The sequence below is a fragment of the Balaenoptera physalus genome (genome assembly GCF_965194825.1).
Source record: "Balaenoptera physalus genome assembly, chromosome: 1".
In the NCBI taxonomy this organism is placed as follows: domain Eukaryota; kingdom Metazoa; phylum Chordata; class Mammalia; order Artiodactyla; family Balaenopteridae; genus Balaenoptera; species Balaenoptera physalus.
The window spans coordinates 186,673,807-186,697,057 of NC_138882.1; the positions used below are offsets into that span (position 1 = coordinate 186,673,807).

The window sequence follows — 23,251 nt, forward strand, 5'->3', positions numbered from 1 at the left end:
AATTGTTTCAACTTCCTAGAAGGCAATTTCTAATGTGTTTCAAAATAGAAAGCGCATTTACCCCTTACCCAGGAATTCTACTTTTAGAAATTTACCCTAAAGAGAGAATTATACACATGTGGAAAGATATATGTAAAAGATGCTTATGATAGCAAAAATTTGGAAACACCCCTCAATAAAGGACTAGCTAAGGACTTCACATATTGCTGTATATGTGCAATTTACTATTACATAAATGTTAAAAATGATTTACTAATATTACATAATGTTAAAAATAATTTACTGCTTAGGCATCAATAGCTGTGCCTATATGATTCACCTGAAGTCTTATATACATATGTATTTGTGCACGTGTGTGTGCGCACACATCTATACACACATACCGAGATATCTGGCAGGGTTGCCATTATTAGCCTTTTGGTGATTGTTAATGGCCAATGGGATTGAGTTCTTTTTTATTTTCTTTTTAAAAATAGGAATAATAGTACCAATCTCACTGACTTGCTGCAAGAATTAAAGAGATAACTCGTGCAAGGTTCTCGGAACAGTGTCTATACACTGTGAGTGCTCACATACTGTTTGGATTTTCAGAACAGTTCACGTTTGTACATATCTTTAAACTCACACGACAGAGCTACTTTTTAAAAAGACGATTCAGGGAAGAGTCAGGCACGAACACCAAAATGTCTAAAGCGCACTTAAGAAGCAAAGCATGAGTACAAATTTCTATGATCGCATACTGTAGGACAAGCACAGGCTGGGTGCAGACTAGGAAAGGAGGGATGAGAATGGCCAGGCTTCGTCTGAAATGGCTTTCTTCTGGGTAAGAGGTGGTCTGAGTGAAGATTTCCCCAGGGGAAAGGCCATGACTCGATCATTACTATTACTTCTCCCGGGACCGGGAGGCACGGCTCCACGCTATACTGGATGGTGGCGGGGGTGGGGAGGGGGGGGCCGGGGGGAATGGATGTTCCTTTGTTAACCTGAGGGTCCCCTGCAGGCAGCCTCCTTCCCGGCCCATCTAACTTACTTTTCCAGCACTGTCTTGCTTTCTGAACCTGAAGAGCAGGAGAGAGGGCTCCCCTTGCTTGTGGTAACTGGCCAGCTCGGAGCAATGAGTGGGAGGGGAGAAGGGGGAGGCAGGGCCAAAATGGACCCAGGTGCTCACAGCACTTACCCTAAAGAGTCCCAGGAGGCAAGACGCCAAGTGCAAAAGGGGTACTCCAAGAATGGGTAAAAGCAAAAGCACTCTGCCTCCCAGCTTGCCCGAAATCCCCTTCCTGCTAACGCAGGGAGAGAGAACATCTGGACCTGGTTGTGAGGCTCTCCAGCTGCAGAGCCCCTAGAGTGAAGTTCGTGTTTCACTGGAAATTGCATTTCAGGGGCTTACAGACTGTCCTTTCTGATTCTCATCAGGGTGAAGTACAACCTAGAAGACAAGCTGGTTCAGAGACCAAATCAGCTTTGCTTTGAAATGTTCTCCTCTCCCTATCCCCCTTTAAAAGCAGACTTAATGGTCCAGGTGGTGAGAAATCAAAAAATGAAAGAAGGAAGAGGACTTGGGGTCATCTCAGGTGCATTTCTGTGCCTTCGTAAAAATCAGACTCATGCCCCGGGTCAGAGCCGGCATCAAACCTTCAGAGCACTTGTTCTCCTAGGAAACAAGAGCCAATGAGACTGAGTCCACGTGAGTCATTGCACTGGGGCTTTCCTCTACAAGACTAGAAAAAAATGTGGATTCAAAACGTGTGAGAACTTGCTGAGAGCCAAGGAGGCAGAGGGGAAAGATGCTGGACCCTTTCAGACAGAGGGGGTGGCAGGATACAGCCCCCCACCCCCAGCGTGGGGCCGGCCACTGCTCGCGCTCCGCCACCTGCATGCTGCAGCGGGCCTCCCCAGGCACTGGGGCACAAGCCTGCAAGCACCACAGACCAGGCAGCAGTGGGCGCTGGCCCTCCTGCCTGGGCCCCGCTGGGCCTCTGGGAAGAGCAGGTGCATCCGGGAGCCTGGCCAGTGCAGCAGAGGCCACGGCACCGCTTCCTGCCATGCTAACACAAAAACAAACACGACCCCCCTCCTCCAGCCGCTCCTGTCCGCCGAGAGGTTGTTTCTCCCTCTGAACCTGGGGGCAGAGGCAGTTAGCGAGGGCGGGCACGTGGCTTTCCAAAGAACAAGTTCCTCGGGGTGAGAGAAACGGGTAGGCCTGGGACACCCCTGATGCTGACAAAGGAGGGTGAGTCACACATAAGCCAAGAGGTGACTCCTGAGCTGCTGCTTTGTGCTGCTCCCTTTCCGAAGGATGGCTCAGATGCAAGCAGCTCAGACCAGGCTTCCTTCTGCATGTTACATAAAGTGCTGGAACTTTCTAGTGCTCTCTGTCTTACGATCTCTGCAGATAAGCATCTCTATAAATCCCACTTCGTGGATCATCTGGCCACCTCATGGCATCTTTAATCATTGGTAAACGGAACAAAAATAATTCAAAAAGGCAGCGGAATTCCTTCCTACAATTTAACCACTCACTCCCCCCAGCATTTCTCTCTCTTCACATCCCCAAAGACCAGCCACAGCATAGCTCCTTGATGCCGAATGAGCTCAAAGAGAACCCCAAAATAGGTGCCCCATTAAAAGACACCCAGTACTACCAAGGTCTTCTAAACTTTGGGTTTAGCAATCATTTCATGGAGTCCAAACCATGGAGTTAGCTCCATCCAGGGACTACCAGAGCCTATTTCTAGGATTTTAAAGCACCTTGACTACGGAAGCCTAACTAGATAGACTCCAGCAATCTCAGAAGTGGCCAGCCCTTTAGTCTCTTCTACCTCTAGAACTCTTTTTGCAGCACCCCACAGCACCAAAATAAACAGAAGTTATCCTCGGCCACCAAAAGAAGGTTATAGCATGCTGAGCACATACTTGGACATTCTCTTCTCCTTCCAAGGCTTCCTATACTGTGTCCCAATCAGAGTTCCCAGGCCACCAGCTGGTGAAGATGGCCTTGGCTGGATGGCAGAGCAAAGACAAGCTGGAACCCGCATGTGTGACTGCTATTTTGTGAAAGTAGAGATTCTGAATTTGGAAGGATCATCATTTGGGAAGGGGCTGAGATACAGAAGAGAGGGCCAGGGACAGCACAGCTCCTGGACACAACGCTTGGCGGCCTGATTCTCCAGGCACACCGTCTGCCACCTCTGGGTTAGGCCGGTAGGGGTGAGAGTCTGTGATAAGCACCCTTCAGGCCGCGAGGTCTAGGGTTTATAGCACCTCCCCCGCTAATTGCCTTAGCGTCTTTCCCCAAATATTCTGGCTCATAGGCAGATATCCAATTCCCACCCTCCACGTTCAAGAATCATAAAGGGGGCTTCCCTGGTGGCGCAGTGGTTAAAAATCTGCCAGCCAATGCAGGGGACACGGGTTTGATCCCTGGTCCAGGAAGATCCCACGTGCTGCGGAGCAACTAAGCTCATGTGCCACAACTACTGAGCCTGCGCTCTAGAGCCTGCAAGCCACAACTACCGAGCTCGCATGCTGCAACTACTGAAGCCCACGCGCCTAGAGCCTGTGCTCTGCAACAAGAGAAGCCACCGCAAATGAGAAGCCCACGCACCACAACGAAGAGTAGCCCCCGCTCAGAGCAACTAGAGAAGGTCCGCGCACAGCGACAAAGACCCAACACAGTCAAAAAAAAGGAATCAAAAGGAAGTGGATCTGAGAGACCGGGTAAGAGGCCTCAGGTTTAAGTCATGGAGGCTTTTGATGGAAGAGACCAAGAGATGATCCAGAAGTAGCACAGAAGTTAGGAGTGTGTGCTCTGCGTTCAGACTGCCAGCATTCAAATTCTGGTTCCCTCTCTTATCACCTTTGAAATTTTAAACAAGTTAAGTAACTTCTCTGTGCTTCAACTTTCCCATCTGTAAAATGGGGAAAATACAGCACCCACCTCACTGAGTTGTTGGAGGATTAAACACTAATACATGTAAAATGCTTAAAATAGTGTGTGGCCTGAGTACACATTCAAAATCTGGAGCATCGCCATCCAGAGCACGGCCATCCACCTAAGATGTCTTGTCCGTTGCAGACGAGCAGCTATCTGGAAGGACAGAAATACATGTTTTGCTGGACGGCACAAAGGACAGGTAGGCTCCCAGTTTGGCCAAAGGATGCAACTGGCTGATGGCTAGGACTAAACTACTCCCTTAACCAACTTCTCTCCTCGGGTCCTCTGAAGACACACAGCCCTTTCTTTATGACTGTACTTACGCCAAAGCCTTGTCTGTCTGTCCATTTACTCGGTGCAGCATTACTGTGAAGACCAGGCTTCTCTAGGCCCTGCCCCCTGATAAAGGGGCAGCGGCCCCACAGGGCGGCCTGCCGCTGACAGCACACTGGGCTAACAGGCTTTCCATGGGACAGCCTCCCACCTGCTCTGGTTTAGCGTTTGGGCTCGGCGGTGGAAAGCCAGAAAGTGAGGCTATCACCAGCCTTCGAGGAGGCTGGGCGGCAGGGAAGGGAAACAGAACCATCCTGAGCCTCAGCAACTCGAGGAGAACGCGCCAATGTCGGCATCCAACCACCTCTGCCACCAGCGCAGCCTCCTCGGAGACGGGTAGGTTTCCTGTCGTGTCAGCCCCGTTTCCTTCAGCAACATTATCCTGCAAACAGAGAGCTACTTTGAATACAGCACTGAGGTGTCCCGTTTCGGGCCGGGAAGGAGGGGAGGCGGCAGGCAGCTCCGTCTCGGAGGGAAGCATCGCTGTGCCTTGACCCTCTCTAGACAGCACCTCTTCCCTCTCCCCAGTCCTGGAAAGCTCTGTTTGAAGAAAAGAAACGTGCTGGCTTTCCTGTATGACCTCAGATAGGCAAGTTCTGAATGGCAGCTGGGTCTATTACATGCAGTGTGAGAGGGTTAAACAGGACAGCCTCAACTCTTTATAAACTTTTGCCCTGTGGATATGTACTCATTGGCGGCAGTACAAGACTCGAGCTGTATTACACGCCTTAACGATATGGTTCAACTGTCGGTCAGGCTTGGGCCTGGCCCTGGGCCAGACCGCAATCAATGGGACACAGAACCTCCCCCTTCAGATCATCACGAAGGCTCATATTATCTCCTTTTCGTCGTGCTGGTTAAATTTATGGAGCAGAACCCTGAAGCCGCATTCCTCGGCCTGGGCCGGCCCACGCGGCCCTCCCTCCCTTTGTTCGGTACTGTAAGCCAGCCGTGCTTCGGAGGACTGTGGGGTTGTTAGTTCAGGCACTGACTGTTTGCTCATGACTGAAATGAAAAGAGTTCAGTGGAAGGGCAAAAGGACAGCCCAAGTGTAAAACCCCATCCCAGCAGGCCCTGGGCCCCTACGTAGAGGCCCCGAGCTGCTCCTGAATGGACGATCGCACTTCGTTCTCACAAAAGCAAAATCTTCGGTCTGATCTCTGATAAACCTTCTCTGAAGCAGCAGCCAAACCCTCCTGCGGCGCCCCTCCCGGGAAACCCTGGACTCTGGGGTACCACAGGGGGCGCGCTGGCTCCTAGTACAGCCCAGACGTCAAAAGGAGCCACAGTTCTACAGCATCTTCCAGTCTTGCCAGGTCCCACAGGGGATGGCAATGTAAACACTGACTAGTAGCTGGTCTTATTTTTAACATTAATACAGGAAAAAGTAAACGTATTTTTCAGGCCTTGGCTACAAGGGCAGGATACGGGCGCGCTGTCCGTGAATGCGCGTGCGTGCGTGTGCGCACGTGCCGTGGAGGGGCGGTGTCCACCGGGGACTGGGTCCCCTGGAATCAAACAGGAGAAGGTCCCACGCGTTAGACCTGCAGAGTCTGCCCATTTGCTCTCATCCATGATCTTCAGTATCTCTGGCTAGTGTACCAGGGTTAAACAAGCAGCTGGACAGACGGGACTTCACTTTAGTTTTGAGTGTAACCGGACAGGAGAGCAATCCTGGAGCAGCTCGTAAGGCAGCTCCTTCCAGGGGATGCCATCTGATGGCTGGAAGGTAAGTCATCCCGGAGCTGAATCCAGGCTCTGCAAGGGATGAGCTGTGAGGCCATGGTTCATCACGTACGTCTCTTGTGCCTCAGCCAGGCCACCTAAAAAACGAGGCTACTGGGCTGACTTATGGGAGTCTGGGATGATCACTAGAACTCTTCTGACCAAGGTCCAAGCATAATAGAGGGAGAAGGAGTAAGAGGCACAGAGAGAACAAACCCCAAACCCAAACCAAACCAAAGACATGATGAGAGGGTCAGGTAGGAAAGCCTTTGAGGGGACTTTGTGCTTTCCTGCCAGTTTTGTCTTTTCAGCCACTGTTAGGCAACCCTACTCTAGGGCCCAAGCTTGTTTAAAAAGAAACCCAGAAATCCCATACCAGCAACAACAGGCACTAAGGCATCTTCCAGTTCTGTGTAGAGGCAGACTTCTTTGATAGACTCTCTTGAAGTCAGTGGCCTATTTCGTATCAGACCCTGAATCAATCTGAAGGTGAAAGTCATGCTTCCTGATTCAATGTAACCGTGTGTTTCTGAACGGAAACTGCATTCGTGCATTTTCCTCACAATGCTTCCTTAACCACTGTGTTGATGTTCAGAGATGCGCTCATGAATTTGTCATTCCAAAGCCTCCAGCACCTTTTTTTGCGGAGGTAGGAGGTGCCATGGAATGAATGGGTCACAGAAAATTGTCTCTTGCTATTGAGAATCACTATTTGTACTGGTTTGTTAAAAATATAGGTTATAGAGAACCACTAAAGTCAGGAAAGAAGAGGCAAGAAAAAGCTAAGTGGGCTAATTTAGGAAATCCTCAAGAAAAACGTGTCATCCATTTAATGTCTCTAGCTTTTCATATACAAGTGTAGGGTTCAATTAAGTCTTTTGTCATAATAATGCCTCACACCTCCCAGGACAACCGACAAAGCACTTGCACACACATTATCACAGGTTACACGAATACTCATAAATGAATCCAGTCTCCATCAGGTGTCAGTGCACGACAGAAGGGCTCCTGAAGGCTTTAGTTTTGGCCCATGATGAGCCCAGATACATCAGTATTCTCTGATACATTAAAATTTGGAAAACTGGACCCATGCCCGAGAATGAGACTCAATTATGAACCAGGACAGACTTGCAGAACTTATGAACAGTGACCTGGATTCCCCTACTTCCTGTTGGACTTTCTCCGTCTTGCGGTCACTTTGATGACCAGATTCCAGGGACAGACAAATCATACGTAAACAACAAGGCCAGACTCTGAAAATGCAGGAGCACAAGTTGCTTACAGAAAGGACGCAGCAGCAACAGCCAATACACGTGCCCAGAGCTGCCATCAGTGGACTCCCGGCTCCACACGCTTCCCTCCTCTGTGCTTTCGGGACTATTTATTCTAGCATCGTGGACAGGGCTAAGGAGGACTAACCTGATACCAGTTTGGGAACTAAAAAGGAAATATGTTTTGAGATTTGCCGTTTCACACCATACACCATCCACTCTTGGTGCAAAATGGCTTCTGTCAAGGGTTTTTGGGTGTTTTTTTTTAAACACTGATTTCTTGGCCATCAGCTAAAAGAAACTGTGAACATTCAAGTAGCTCTGTGATGACTGAGCGTGTGGGAAGTGGCCTGCTTATAAGGGGTTCTATGTAGGCCGTCCTCACATACTCCCCCGTGTGACCTAGCCTGTCACTCTAGGGGCACTTCAGCTTCCCCGAGGGGAAGTGAGAGGGAGGGCTGAAGCAGTGACAGCGCAGGGGGTGAGATGTAACCGACCTGAGCGGTGCTAAGCCCGCCGGGCTAGGGCTGGGCCCAGGGCTGCTCAGGGATAATTTAGGGACACCCTGCCTCACATTCACCTACTGCCTTTTTATTTTTAGAAAATGATCTCAAGCGCTCATATGTCCTGCCTGGGCCTTCTTCGTCCCAGTGCCCAGCTTCCTCCTGGAGGCGGGGCCGGCCCTCAGGGAGTCACCCCTCAGCCACGCAGACATGACCAGGCCGAGGCTGACCCTCACTCCCTTTGAAGTGGGAAGACTGACCTGAGGAGGGGATGAAAAGCTGTTTGCAAGAGGCCACAAAGCAAAGTAGTGTCAGGGCTGGAATCAGGGCTCTGGTCTCACGCTTCACAATCCTGTTCTCTTGCCAAGAAGCCACGCTCTCCAGCACCCAAAGGGAACATCCACATAGGTTATTTTGATCACAGAGACTCGAGTCAAGGAGGAACTGATCCTACACGGACATATTAAAAGAATGTGAGCTGCTGTCCCTTCAACACAATAAATCAGAATGATGTTCCGGGCCACTCTGTCAGCTCCACCATTGCATTTTGGGAAAAAGAATTAAAATCTCATGAATCCTATCCCCAAACTTAAAAAACAAAACAAAACAAAAAAACCCTGTTGTATATTACACTTCAATAAAAGTGTCTTAAAAATCTGTCGCTAGAGCACTCTGTATTTAGCACATGGTCGACATAAGTCTAAGTCCCAAATGCATTGTCCAGCCTAGGCACTGCCTATTCCCCCATGAGCCACCTCCTTGCCCAGTGACACTCAGAATTTCCTAAAGGAGCTAAATTTCTGGAAATAGGACAAATGGGAAAATGATTTTTGAAATGAATTATGAAATGAGCATTTATAATCTAGAGAAAGCTCATTTTCAAAGGCTCCTTATATATATCCAAAGTTATCTCCTATTTTCATTATGCAGAAACCATGAACAAAAGGGTGCATGGTGAAAGCAGTGTTTTAAAGAGCCCATCACGTCTAGCCAGAGATGAAAGAAAGAGTCTTTCCCTTTAAACTCTAGTCCTGAACCCAAGAACACTTTTATTTTTTTTGAACAGACATAGGGGACCCCGACCTACACGATAACACCGTCCTGGCAGGAGTCAGACAGATAAGCCCTCCACAGTTCCAAAAGCCCCACTGAAGGGGGATCTGATTCTACAATTCAAAACCCTTCAACAATACTAAACAGTGGACTGTCATGCGTCTGGAAAATATAACCGTTTTTGAAGAATGCTTTCCAAACCACGTAATGCTTTTAAAGCTGTTTATCAAAAGAGCTGGGTGAGCAACAGTGGCCTGAAACAGTGTGTCAGCTGTCACAGGGTCGCATGCCCCATCCGAATTTCCGTAAGCGCTCTATCATTCTCGGCTGTCCTACCCTTGGCAGACAACAGATGCCAATGTTTGGAGACATTCGCTACATAACTTTTACCCGACAAACCTGGCTCCAGGACAGATTTCCATGTCATGTGGGGCTTCTGGCTGAACTCTGCTCGAACCCAGAGGCATATCATTTACAGCGACACTAACAATAGTTTGGGATCACCTGCTCTTCACAAGCGGGTTCAGAGCGAGTTCGTGGCCTCTGCACACCTTTTCCAGTGGGGTTCTCATACACAAAGTCTGAGAGCCCAGGTGAGTTCCTCCACCCAGAATTCTAACCATGTAACAAGCACAGGTTTGTAGGCCTGAATTTAACCATTTTGTGTGAAGAAAGAGAATGGGAAAGACAAAAACCCAGCAAGGCATATGAATTTCTCATCTTAGCACTATAGCAAGTGGTTGGCAAGTTTTCAGGGACAGCGTGCTAAGTAAGAGGTAAAGATATAATCCCTGTTTTACTTACGCTCAACATCCTATATTCAGAGAGAATATTGACACAGATGCCATTTCTGGAGCCCTAATTACACGCCACATGTCAGGCTAAGTGCTTTATATACATTATGTCATCTACTCCATATAACCACCCACTGAGGTAGGCATTATTATTCCTATGCCACATGAGTCAAAGGAATCTCACCTTGGAGATATTAAGGGGGAAAAACTTGCTCTGGGCCACAGCTAAGAAATAGCAGTGAGATGACTCACACCCAGGGCTGCCCTCTGACCTCGTGTTACAGACGTGGGACCCAAGCAGTGCTCTGGGAGCCCCGTCTTGATCCTTGCAAATGCTCGGTTTCTTTTCTCACTGGCTACCACAGCGCTCTTTCCCACTTCTTCTCCAGAATTGGGGAAGACCTGTGACTTTATGTTCTTTCCACGTCTCTTTCTGAAACAAGCGCTTCTCTTTGAAGAAAGACCTCTTGCCCTTGGCGTGTCAAGATAAGAAAGCTTTCAGCAACTTTCCCTTGGAAACTACAAAACACCCATCAGCACCCAGGATCTAAGTACAGTTGCTCACCAGCTGCCGGCCCCTCTGAATAGCTTTTATGGTTCAGCGAGGGGTGGGGACAGGGCCATGTCACTACTGTGGGGTGTGCTATTTCTTTCATGTTGCCGGGATCTGACAAGAGCCTTCCACAACCTGTTTCTTTACAACACACGGAATGAGAGATTAAAGACCAATACCAGACGTAAAGCTGGGGTTGGGACTAGCAACGACCTCTCTCCAGATGTGTTCTAAATCTTCCTGGGAAAGAAGGGCTGCTGACCGCCTAAGTAGATGCTGTTCAAAAGTTGTCATGGTGATTAAATGAGATAATACATGTAAAGTACATAGGACATAGTAAACATTCATAGTAAAGGTTTAAAAATGTTAGCAATATTATTATTTATTAATACCACCAGATTCCAAAGAATGTTTTAGCAGAAACAATGTATATGGATCTCAGTAAAACCACATTAATTCTGAGCTACTAGTTGGATGTGGAGGAGAAACGACATCAAGAAAAGATGAATGAATTAGTGAAAAATCTAAATTATAGAACTTCTGATTAAATATGACAGATTGAGTCCAGAGACCCCTCTAAAGCGAAAGCAAAGGGATACAGGTGGCGCGGATCCAAAAGGATAAAGAGAAGGTGTCAACAATATTTTAGAAGCTGAAGAGCAGATGGACAAGTGGTGCTGAGATGTAAGCCTGAGGGAGTAGCAGCCACAAAGCAGTGAGCTAATTAGTAGGTTAACTGCTAAATTTCAGAAAGACGAGGCACCGAAGAGCTGAGGGCCTGGGGCATCGGGGAGGAACAGGGAGGCCTGTCTGTGAGGTGGTGAAAACAGGAAGACTGGGTGAAAGTCTGTATAAGAAGCAGTGAGACCTGTAGGGCCCTCTCCCACCCGCAGCCCAGCCTGCTCCTCCTCCACAGAAGACGAACATCTGCAGGTCCCCCCCACCTGATCCTTCATGGCAAGGCCCCGGGCCCCACACAGGGAGCCCCCCAGTCTGCCGACCGGTGCCTCATCTTAAAATAGGAGAACAGCTAGTCAAGAATCACCAAACATCTGGGAACTGTCTCTATTCATGAAAGAAAAAGACCAAAACAAACAAATAGGAGAGGACTTCCCTGGTGGCGCAGTGGTTAAGAATCCGCCTGCCAATGCAGGGGACACGGGTTCGAGCCCCGGTCCGGGAAGATCCCACATGCCGCAGAGCAACTAAGCCCGTGTGCCACAACTACTAAGCCTGCACTCTAGGGCCCGCGAGCCACAACTACTGAGCCCGCGTGCCTAGAGCCCGTGCTCCGCAACAAGAGAAGCCACCACAATGAGAAGCCCGCGCACCGCAACGAAGAGTAGCCCCCGCGCGGCAACGAAGACCCAACGTAGCCAAAAGTAAACAAATAAACAAACAAACAAACAGGAGAAGGAAACTCAGGAGAGAAGGAGGGTGCTAGCTCTACAGAGGAGCTAGAGGGCGGGCCGTCCGGATGGGAGCAGGGGCAGCCAGGGGAAGGCATTCTAAGGAAAAAAACGTAACTGATAAATTAATTACTAAATACATTTTTAAGCATATACAGGAGAGTGTATAGATGTATTAGTAATAGGCAGATACAAAAAATCTTTTAAAAAGGAGTTACTAACCTCAGAGTAAAAAGAGCTGAAAGCAGACAAGAGTTCGAGGATAAACTGGGAATGTGCGTATATAAAACTAAGCAAACAATAATAAAAGTGGTTACTGACTCCAGGGGGAAAAAACAAACTACAAAGTTAAACCAAAAGGGAAACATAATCCTAGTAACCTACATGGCTTCACTGGGAATATTATTTACATAGTGAGCTCTCCGTAATAATGTAAAAATGGAATTACTGACTTACCCGAAAATGATGGTATAACTACAGTACACTGAAAAGTGGGGCGTGAGGGGGGCGGGGGACACGTGTGGACTGCAGTAGGAAGTCAAATGACATCAAGAAACAGCACTACGGTCACTTTTTTCCTTTTAGAAACAAGGAGGAAAATGCCTCCAGTTGAAGAAACAGCCAGAAGTGCTGGCGGCGGCTGCCTGCAGGGGAGCGGGGAAGACGTGGGCTGGGCCAGTTGGCTGCTGGGGTTTGAGTTCACGCACGCAGGAGTCTTTGACTTCTGAAAGTGCGGGCATGTAGGGACTCTGAGAAAATAAACTTCAATTTGAAAAGGCAAAAAGATAATGAGTTATAATGAGATCATTAAGGTCAACATGATAGATTTTTTTAAAAAGCACTGTTCTTATTAACTGTAGGCACTAAAGAATATTCAGTAAATATGTATAAGGTGGAAAGAATAATTGAAAAATCAAGAGATAATTATCCAACTGTAAACAATCAGTAAAACGATAATGATTTGTTTTGAAAGGGCTGTGACAGACCTAATGATGTGGAAAAAGTGCCTGTAACTACCAAATATACACCAATACACACCACCCCATATACACCACCGACATACAAATGCAGTTTTGGTGTTTTTAAGAACAAACAGCAAGTCAAATCACCAATAAAGGGGTACTTCAAGAAAGCCACAGGCAACTTGCTTCAGTGGACGTGTAAGAATAATTCAAGAATATTAACCCACAAACAGCTTGATGATTCTCAAGAATCTGGAAGATTCCTCACAGCAGTCTGTCCTCCAGGATTTAACTATTCTTGGTACTTAATACCTATTATATGCCTGGAATACAGTAGGAGGTCAACGCTTCACCACTTGATGAATTTCTACTGTCAATTCGCCTACACGTGAAACCAGAGAGCTCACTAAGCAATCAGGTCTGAATATCACAAGCTCATTAACTGAATTAATGGGGCCCCTCAATAGTTCAAACAAAAACATAAAAACTCTCTGAGGTTCGCATCGTTTCACTAGGGATATGAAGCCACTCACACATGGTAATCTGGCCTCCTGATGCCCTGGCAGGTGGGCAGGTGCCAGTCTCGCTACCCTAACTGTGCTGCTGGAGTAGCTCGGTAAAGTCTAGGGGAACGAAGAGCCCTGTCCTCTGTTCATCCTGGAAGTATTCAGTGAGGTTACACTGGATTCAACCAGTCCCAAGCCACCAGGGTGAGCCAGGATTCCTGTGACCCATCCTCCTCATAATGAGAGGTGAAGTTCTGCTCTGACTCTCCTTTGAAGTTTTCAGCAGTCCCTGGGTTTTATGATATAGCTTGGGTCACCCCTACCATTATCTATGTTTGAAGTATGTTTGGGGAAAATCTACTAGGAGCTGTCTCTGGTGTTAACACAGAAAAACTGCCTCATAAAAACTGCTTTCCACAAGGAGTTCAAAGGAGCTTATCCAAATATTGTAGGTTTATCCTGCTCACCAACTTTGCTAGGGTAGAAAACTGAGGTTTTGCCAAGTAAAGTCTGACAGAGATATGCCTTCTCGATTTCCTGAACAAGCTCAGGGCACTGCTAACACAACCGAGTGGCCTTTTGACAAGATGGACCTTGCACTTTGAAGTCGTCTGCTGTGTACTTACCATGCTGCTGAAGTTAAAATTTATTGGGATAGTAGGTTAAGGTGAAGGACTAAATTAGGTAAATTATTGTGAGAGGTCTTTCTGATATGTGATAAAATCTTTCCAACTGTTACTTCAAGAAACCCAGTAAAAGTCAGGAGCAAACCAGGAGGGCTGACAATTGTTGGCAGGAAGCCAAAGTGAAGCATCGCATTACAGCGGCTCCTACGGTTTGATCCACGTTAATCCACCACTGCCGATATGCGCTATTTATCAGCAGGGTGATGGATCATCACCGTATTTTCAAACAGAATAGCTTGTCAAGGAAATTAACCAGGTAGAGAGGTATATTAACCGGTGGTATATTAACTGGTGGCATATTCATGGAGCCACAGAAGGGTGCAAAGGAATGGCAGTGTTTTACATTTCTGCAAATCTCTTTAAGTCTTACTTAATCGAAAACAGCTGCATTCTCTTATCTGCTTCTACAGCCAACCTGCTGTAATATCACACATTGTGTATGTAGCTCCGGAAAACTCTGCCGTACATTCATTAGAGAATATTATGATAAAAATAGTTGTTTATCCATCTATATATCTACATTATGAATGAACATATAAATATATAAAGATAGGTTTGACCTTATAGATCCCTGGAAGGTGTGGTGTGGGGGTTCCCCAGGGGTCCTTAGACCATATTTTGAGAACTTTTGTCCTAAAAGGTCCCATATGTATAAATTTTGTGCTAATTAGAAATCAGTTTCCTCTACATATTAAAGTAAATCCACTAAGGATATAGGTTAGTAAAGTAACACTGTTAACCTGATTTGAGTTATATAAGCCCAATATAATGAAACTTTCTTTTAGGGTATACTGTGATTAAAATGTTTTACTAGTTCAATCTCATTTCCCCCCCCCACCATTTGACAAATTAGTGAGAAACTTAGCAAAGGTCTGTCCCTGAGAGGCAGTCTGGCAAAAGAGTGCTAGATAAAGGTATCGGGGCAAGGAAACTCAGGGTTAATAACACCCAAACCTACCTTCTCTTCCACCAAAGATTACAAGCCTTCACTTGTAAAACGATACTACAGTCTTCAATTCTCTGCTAGCCCATATGTCCTCTATCTACCTCAGAATTCTCTTACTGGCTAAAGCTCTCTGGGAGCAGGGGATATGAACTCAAACCTGAATTCTTTCTTTAAGGGAGATTCCAATTTCATGCTGGGCAAAGAGGGATGATTCTGTAAGGGAAGACCATGAAAGACATAGGATTGCCATCAAAATCTAAAAATAAGTAAACCTAATGCCTTTGCAGAGGAATTCCACCATCAGTTAAATGGCTTTTCATTCTTCTCTAATACAGGGAATATAAATTTTTCTCAGGAAGAAAGACACTTCTGTTTCTCTTGAAGTTCAAAGCAAAAATCTCAAATGCATATCTTACGTATGTAAGATTGGGTGTCATTCCAGAGTTTTAAAAATCAAGTCACTGAACAAGGAAGGGACTACATGTACAAGGGCTAGACCGACTATTTAATTTTTAAATGGAAGAACTCAAAATCAGAAAGCAATCACACTTCCCATTCTATTTTCTTTGAGCAAAGACCTGCTAGTTGAGATAGCAGGACTGTACATCAAAGATGTACATGTCTGAATTCAATTTATTTTTACTTTTGGAAGCAGGATAGTGCCGTTTCCATGAAGTCAGTCATCTCTGCAAGCCAAAAATGGCAAAAAATAGATGCTCTCCTTTCTAGAAACGATAATAATGTACCATGACCAAAAAAGTGGTTTTTTCCCTAACAGATAATCTTGCATAAAAATGAGTCATGGGATTTCAGAAATGGAAAGGCTTTTCTCAAATATGTGTGTGCAAGAACACACAGACTTTTTTTTTCCATCAACAGATTTGAGCTTTCCATAAGTTATAATGAGAATGGCATCGTCTGGAGCCTTTGAGTGAAAGGGGAATACAGTATTTAGAGTTCAGCAAGAGGGAAGAAGTCTGTCTTAGAAAATAAGATTTCTCTGCTTGTGTTCCTGTGAGAGAAATTTTAACTTATAAGGCATGAAGGACTGTTAAGATGTTTCTTAAAAATATCTTATCCTGTAACTTCATCAGCTTAATTTCAGACCCGAGTGAGACATCGTATGTCATTAGCACAGCTCTGAATGTTGTTTCGTCTTCTGGGTTTGCTCAGGAGGAGTGAGAGAAGGATCCATCTACCTTCAAGCATTCTTGGGAAAGGCCTGGTGTGGCAAGATCGGAAAGTGAGAACACAGGGCTCTCACCTCACACCCAAGGGTGAGAAGAAGACAGACAAAGGGGCTGTCCCTAGAGCCAAGGGGCCACTTTTGGATAACAGGAGAGATATGAACAGTCCCTTCCCTTCAGCCGGATGCAACAGTACTTTTTGAGTTTCACTGAAATCGAGTTCCTTCCCATGATAAAACTGACATGTCAACATGGCCTCAGCAGATGGTTACCAAGCCAGCAGACAGATGCGCCCGAAGATAAGAAACAGAGCCTCAGGGTCAAACCTGTACTAGGCTCTTGCTTTTCACCCAGACCAATAACCACGGCTTTATATCGATGTTATGAGGGTCTACAGAACTCATCTGGAAGGCGTATCTTGTACTTCTTAAATGAGCAGGAGGCAGTAGCTACAGGATGACGTGGTCTATCTTTCCGAATGGTTAATTTTACTGGGTAGCAATTAAAAATATTACCCTATTAAAACAAAAATGGGATAAACTGTTAAGTTCATTTACAGTTTTAAGATGAAACAGAAACTTTCCAGGAAATGTTGGGCTGGTTCTGCCTCCAGATCCATGGGGCATTGGTCTACCATGCTCTGCCTCAGAAGGAAACACTGGTGGAAAAAAATGAGAGCTCTGGTATATCCTAAGAAACATTTACATTTTTATTCGATTTTTACCTCTGGAAGTTCCCTAAAGGCTTAATTCAAGCCAATTCTGCTTGACGTGTTATGTATGATACCAAGAAGGGCAAGCAGCTGCTCTCAGAGCAGTGCTGCCAGACTAGAACGGAAAAGCAGGAGAACCATTCCCTAAACGCCCTTTGCTGATTTTCTTCTCACCTGTCCAACCTGACAGCATTTAGGCTCTGATGACCTTTTATCCTGGAGAGTCATGGGTAAGATGCAAACACTAACAAAAAGGGTTTTTCCTGAAAAAAATCCATTTCAGTTTCACATCTAAGAGGCCATTAGTGGAAAGTCTCTAACAGATTTTGGGTGGTGTCTTGGGAGTATCTGCACTGAAGAAGTCAAATATGCCCATCATAAATCTTTTCTGTGAAATCAACCAAATGGTTACTCAAAAGCTCTCAGAGCAACTGGAATTTACATCTACGTGCACAATACAAGGGTCCCGGGATTCCAGAACATTAGCGGAGTCCTGATGGCTATGTTCTTAAACAATGATCTATCATTATCCTTCAGATTCCCCCTTCCTCCTTATCTAACTTAAATAATGAGATAAACCCCAACACTCCTGAGCTTTGCTAAATTAGTTTAAATATTTCAAGTTCTGCCAACTCCCTCTTCTCCCCTCTGTTCTGGGTCTTGACGAAAAAGGTGAAGAAATATTTTGGAGGAAACCCCAGGGGCCCAGCTTCATAAATCTTCATCTGCTACTTTCTCAAAATGTCATGCGACCCCAAGTGTACGGCATATGGTACTCAGAGAAATAAACAAGCAAATAAATAGCTCAGGGTCAGACCCCTCTTTCTTTCCCATGGTGTTTTTGCTGCTCCTGGGTCTCTGAGACTTTCTACCCAAGTATCTTTTTAAACGCTACCAGCAAATACCACCACACACGCAGAGAATTGGACATGCAGCCCAGCGGGTGCCCTGCTTTGTCCTGGTCTCCTGAAGGGTGGCGGGCTTGTCTACATGACTTCAATGGCACCACAAGTGTGGCTGCATCGGTGCCATTTTCATAAACTTTACTTGGGAACAGACAAATGTGGCTCAACACACGGAGACGAGAAGATGCAACCTGAGCCAGCAGAACGTTGCCTTGGAAAAGGCTTCTTCCTTCAGTTCCAAACCACACATACTTGTACAGTTAACAAATGCAGCAGGGGATACGGGTCCACAGCATTCATGTTGAGGCCAAAGGCTCTGCTGTGCTCCACCCTCTCCGCTCCCCCACCCCCACCTGCCTTCCCAAGAACTGTTAGATTGCATGGAAATTTCAGGGAAAAGGTAGGTGGCTGTCTTCTTGGAACGCCTGCACACTCCAACAAGGAGAGGAACTTGGAAGTATTTTAATCTAAAAGAACTCAAGTGAGGGGGGGTTCCCTATAAATAAAATCATGTTCAAATAAACACAAAAAGGAGCCAATATTTCCTGTAAGGCCACTTTTCAGATGGATTACTGGAAGGAATAGTCTTCCACAGTTTTATGGCTTACTTTGCCATCATCTGCTTAAAATTTGGGTCAGTTAAAACATAGATGCTAAGATCTAAGCCCTCACTTGGATGAAATATTACAAAGGAAGCAGAAAGTCTCATTCCAAGAGCAGACTCAGAGGCAGAGCCCTAGGACTCCTGGGTTCTATCGCTGGCTCAGTCCCTGGGCTCAGGTCAGCCCTCGGTCAGAATCTCACTTCTAATCCCTTCAAATCATTTGTTAGTCCCTGTTGTCTAAACAGTGGGGAAAAACCCTGAGTAACACCCCTGGATCCTGTTCAATCAACAGGGATGGTTGGAGATGGTTACAACTCACTTCCAAGAAATGAGGGTGATTTATCCCTTGGTAGAGCTAGTATGTTCCTAAGAGATCACAGTGTCATCAGAACAAACCCTTAAGGCACTGCAACATTTCTCCACCTGCAAAAATCTCTCTGCTCCTTTAATGTGACTTCAAAAATAATATCACCCAGCATTTTATAGTTCTTTATAGCATCCACATTAAAATAACTCTGGTTGGACTTCAAACCTCTGAGAGATAGAATAAATAAACAGGTATATTTATCCCAGTTCATAGAGGAAAAAACTGAGGCTTCGAAAGGCTAGGAGGCTTGACCAAGGGCCCAAAGCTCATAAGTAAGGGGGTTGGGACCGAGTGCTATTGTTTTCGGGGTCAAGTGTTCCTTTCTCTCTAGTGCTTGGCTCCTCGTTAATAACCCTACTTTTGGATCTAGACGAATGGACTAAGGGAAATTGCTTAAAGAGTTTCCGAAGAATCTGTAGTGCCTTTTCAGTGCAATGAAGGGTGAAGGGCCAAGCTTCTCTGAGGCCCTCAGTTCACAGGTCTAGCACGTGGTAACTGCAGCCTTGGCTCTCCCACTGCTGGCTCCTCCAGGGACAGAGAGGAGAGGCAGCAGCTTAACGCCCCCCGCTTTGAGCTTCCGTGTCTGTAGGCCCATGGCCACCCGGCTGCTCCTCACTCGTCACTAGAGCTTTTGTTTCTAGGAGGAGTGAGTGACTAGAAGACAGCCGCTCTGGGCAATTCAATTAGGCTGCCCACTGCTGGTCGCTTTGAGACAAGCTGCATAGCTTCCCCGCAGCCCTTTACCTGGAAGGTGATTCTTTCTTCTCTTCACCTGGCCAAGTCATACTTCTACTTCAGGCTTCATCTCAAATATCACTTCCCTAGAAAAGCCTTCCTTGACCCCACTGACCCCACGTTAGCAAACCTTCTACTCCTCGCCTTCTCTAATTATACAGTCTCACAGCACTCTGTAAATCTCCTGTGTCATTTATCGCAATTTTAGCAAATTATTATTTATATGATTATTTGTTTTATGTGTGCTGCCCCGCTTGACTGTAAGTCCTTTGAGACTAAGGACAAAGGACAGCCTTGCTTTCTGCTATATTCCCAACCCTGAGTTCTTAGGCAATTTTCAATCAATATTTACTAACTGAAAAATGAATGAGTGACAGATATACACTGACTGACACTAAACAGAACCTTCTACAGCAAAGCCAGACAACTGGTAAAAATGACACCACCACCTTTCTGCAGCAACCGTTTTGTGCCCTAAAAAATATGCAAAACTTTATCAAGATTTCCAAACTGACAGTGTATAAAATGCAAGTGATTTCTTTCTGGTCAACATTATTCAAGTTTACAGCACAAAATAATAATATTTCTCAATTTAACACATAGGCCTCAGACCCTTTTGGAAACAACTCACTCAGTCCCTTGACCACTCTCGGATTTTAAGGATGAGGACGGATCTTCTGGAATTCTTAGGGGCCTTCCGCTTTACTCACGCTTCATTAGGTCTTACTGTCCTAACAAAATACCTGCGGCAGACTTCTTGGGCTTTGAGCAGACATGGAAAAACTAACTGGAAATACTTTTGAAGGCTCCCTCCTGCCTCTCTTCCCAACTCCATAAATGCTTCAAAATATACTCAAGGATTATTTCAGCTCTGTGTCTGAGAAGAGAATGTAAAATTAACTAAAGTTAACTCTACAGATCCTTTTTTAAAAAAGCAGCTGCTTCCAGATGGAAGACATTCTGGCAGAACATATTACGTGGTCCCAGTCTACAATCTTAAGCATTTCCCCTAGTGCAGTAATGTGTCATCAGTAAGGTTTCCTGGTGACAGAAAATGGATTCGTTTTAACTGGGGACGATTTCACTTCAAATCCTATTTGAGGGAGCGACAGGGTGTGGACATGGCCCAGGCCCTAGGCGTTCTAAAAGGGCACACTGATTCACTCAGGGAATATCCGTTCACCAGGCAGCAGAGAAATCCTTCTGGGCTTAAGTGGAGTCCAGCTTGGCTGGGAACTGTAACATTCATTATACCCTTTGTTGATAAGATCCCCAATTAGTCACTCTGAAGAAGGGAGGCTAAAATAGGCCACTAACACAAAGAGCGAAGTTAAAGTTGTGGATTCTATGAGATTTGGAGCCATATGGGCTGTCACTGATTTCCTGTCTCAGCTGGTATCAAGGCAAGACAGCATCCCACAGAAGAACTGCCAACTTCCTTGGGGAGTTTCTTTATGAGGTTGGGCAACTGGCTGGCACTTTCAAGTGGAAGGAGAACTAAGAAGGGACAGACCCATGTGGTGAACCGCAGTTGCAGGGATTCTCAAACCACGCCATGGGGCCTCGGAGCAAGACACAGCCTATGGCCTGAGAGTATTCTTAATGGGCATGTAGGGGTCTAGTTAGTTTGGTGAACAGGGGACGTGTGTAAGGATCCAATCGTATTTCTGACTCCTCTAATGAAAAAAACATCACACACACACACACATATCCAGTACATGCAGATACAGATATGGATAAGACAGATACAGATATAAATATAGATCTGGAAAAATTCACGCCAGATTTTTGTGCCTCCTTTTCATGCCTCTGTATTAGGCAGGTCAGAAATTTTAGTTACATGTATTCAAATTTTTAAAAATCACATCATTAAGGCAGAAAAAGTATAGGATTCAACATATCAGCATGGCTCAGGAGAGGCAGGAGACCCCGGCTGGAAACTGCACAAGCCACTCCTCCGACAACCACTGACCTGGGGCCACTAAGTGTGGCTGTGTCTCTCACCGCCTGGGCTGTTTCTGATGCAAAGTCCAGGGCGCCTGCCACTGGCTTGGTTACAGTGCCAACAAGCCCCTTCCCAAGGCCAGATATGAAACCGCTGACACCCCCTTCTGTTTTCACACCTTCCACCGTTGAGGTTATAACACTGGTCAGTCCACCAATGATACCTAGCAGAAAAGACAAGGGCTATTGTAAGCTGGCCAAGGACAAAAGCAAAAGCATTGAAAGACAAACCCCTCAATTCCATGCACCTGGCAAGGTAAACTTAGGGGCATAATGTCAATCTCTTTATAGGCCACAGGCAGGCCAACTCAAGATGGGGAGGCAGCAGACCTGCCCACTGAGTTTAGAGTCAGAGAATATACATTACATATTGGTCAGAAGTAAAGCGCGTTTCACTTTTAAAAGAATCAAAGAAAAGCTAAGAGGTTAACAGTGACTACTTTTTAATTCCAGAGCTTGAATAGCATATGGGCAATCAAGAGAGGCAGGATTATATCAACAGACTAGCAAATAGGGCCCTTGGGGAAAGTTGGGATCCCATAAAACATTAAGGTGGAGAGATGACTAAATATAAATCCTCAGTTTTCAAAGAATACTGTGTGACTGGTAAACACCACCGAATGTCTGAAATGGGGTAAAGCGACTGCACACTTTGCTGAACAGGTGCAGGCGATCAGAGTAAAGGGTGAAGCCTTGATGAAGGGCACCCGCAAAGCTGCCAAAGCCAGCAGGGACCCTCAATGCAGCCAGTTCAAAAGACCAACCTAAGTCAAAAAGACATTCCAAACATTTTGAAAGTTGACAACAGTGACCTTAAAGAGCCTCAAAAGTGGCCAGAAGTTGGCAAAGGCTGGAGAGGACACAGGCATTGCAGGGAAGAAGCATTTCCAGGATTTGTGCCAGGGACACTCACAGGGTGTTTACCCTTTGACAGTGGGGGTATGAGGACTCTCTAGACGCTTCAGCTCTAGTGAGACAAATTGGTAAAGGAAATTCCTTGGGTGAGAATGTACTAACAATTCACAACATTTCTTTTGCATCCTGGGCCCATTTGCTCCAGTGAGGCAATATGCCTTTCCCAAACTTTTGAACAAAGCTCATGACAGAGACAGAACATTACTAAACCTGGGTCAAGCAGGGCCTACAGGGAGAACGGAGCATGACTCCCAGTTTTTAAACCAAGGAGATTCAATTGCTTCTGGTTCTTGTTATCTTTTAAGGGTTTTTTTTCATCCTGAAGGAAGGATCTCACTCTAGGCTACTGCTTTCATATATCCCAGAGCTTAATGGGTCCTCCTTGGATGAGGCCACAGGTTCTTGGTCTTAGAATGGCCTAACTGGCTCCTGGAGGTGTTGTACATATTATCTGAAGGATCCTTGGTTGGAAGGAATTTTACAGCCTTGAGCCAATCACTCATTTTCTCGGCACACTGGCATGTCCATCTAAAAAGTCAGGACAGCCATGCTTTCTCTCTGCATCACAAGGATGCTGGACAGATAAAGACAAGTACACATAGCAGAGCACTTTATACTCATTAAAAAAAAAAAAAAAAACAGTCCTCTGAATTACAGTTACTAGAAAGAATGATTAAATCTTTAACCCCAAATGACTGCCCAACAATCAACTTTTAAAGTCCATAAACAGATCAATTTCAGCCAAATTTTACTTCTAGCTTGATGTCTCCTTGGGGGCTGCTCGCTTTCCAGTTGGGCAGGCTGAGGAAAAGCAGAGGTATTTTGATCCAATCCTCACCATTAGGAAACTTGATAAACAAAAACTAAGAAAAACATGATTTTTTATTATGTCTATTCCTTCTTTTTTCCTCCAAATGCAGACAATCAAGACTTGATTAACGTTGATATAACTTCTGATAGCTTCAGACTATTCCTAAGAATCTGGTACCAACAGTTCAGTTTACAACCATTACTAAGCATGAGCTATACGCCAGGCATCACGTGAGGCTCTGCCCAAGTACAAACATGACTAGAGGTGGTCTTTATGCTCTCCTGGCCCTCGCAGCCCATCAGGAAAGCAAGACACACAGAGCTGGCTACATAC

General features: G+C 45.8%; 1 protein-coding gene across 8 annotated transcripts in view; it reads right to left on the reverse strand.

Moving 5' to 3' along the window:
* The window catches only part of VPS13D (vacuolar protein sorting 13 homolog D), a 253,994-nt gene that overhangs the window by 27,934 nt on the left and 202,809 nt on the right, over positions 1 to 23,251 (reverse strand). For 7 of the 8 annotated variants that reach the window (XM_082416950.1, XM_082416945.1, XM_082416952.1 and 4 more), the window contains one exon: positions 21,161 to 21,356. In XM_082416950.1, the coding sequence (XP_082273076.1) occupies positions 21,161 to 21,356 (196 nt within the window). Of the gene's footprint in view, positions 1 to 12,034; positions 12,341 to 21,160; positions 21,357 to 23,251 lie in introns of all 8 variants that reach the window. The other variant, XR_014251756.1, reaches the window with a different exon arrangement.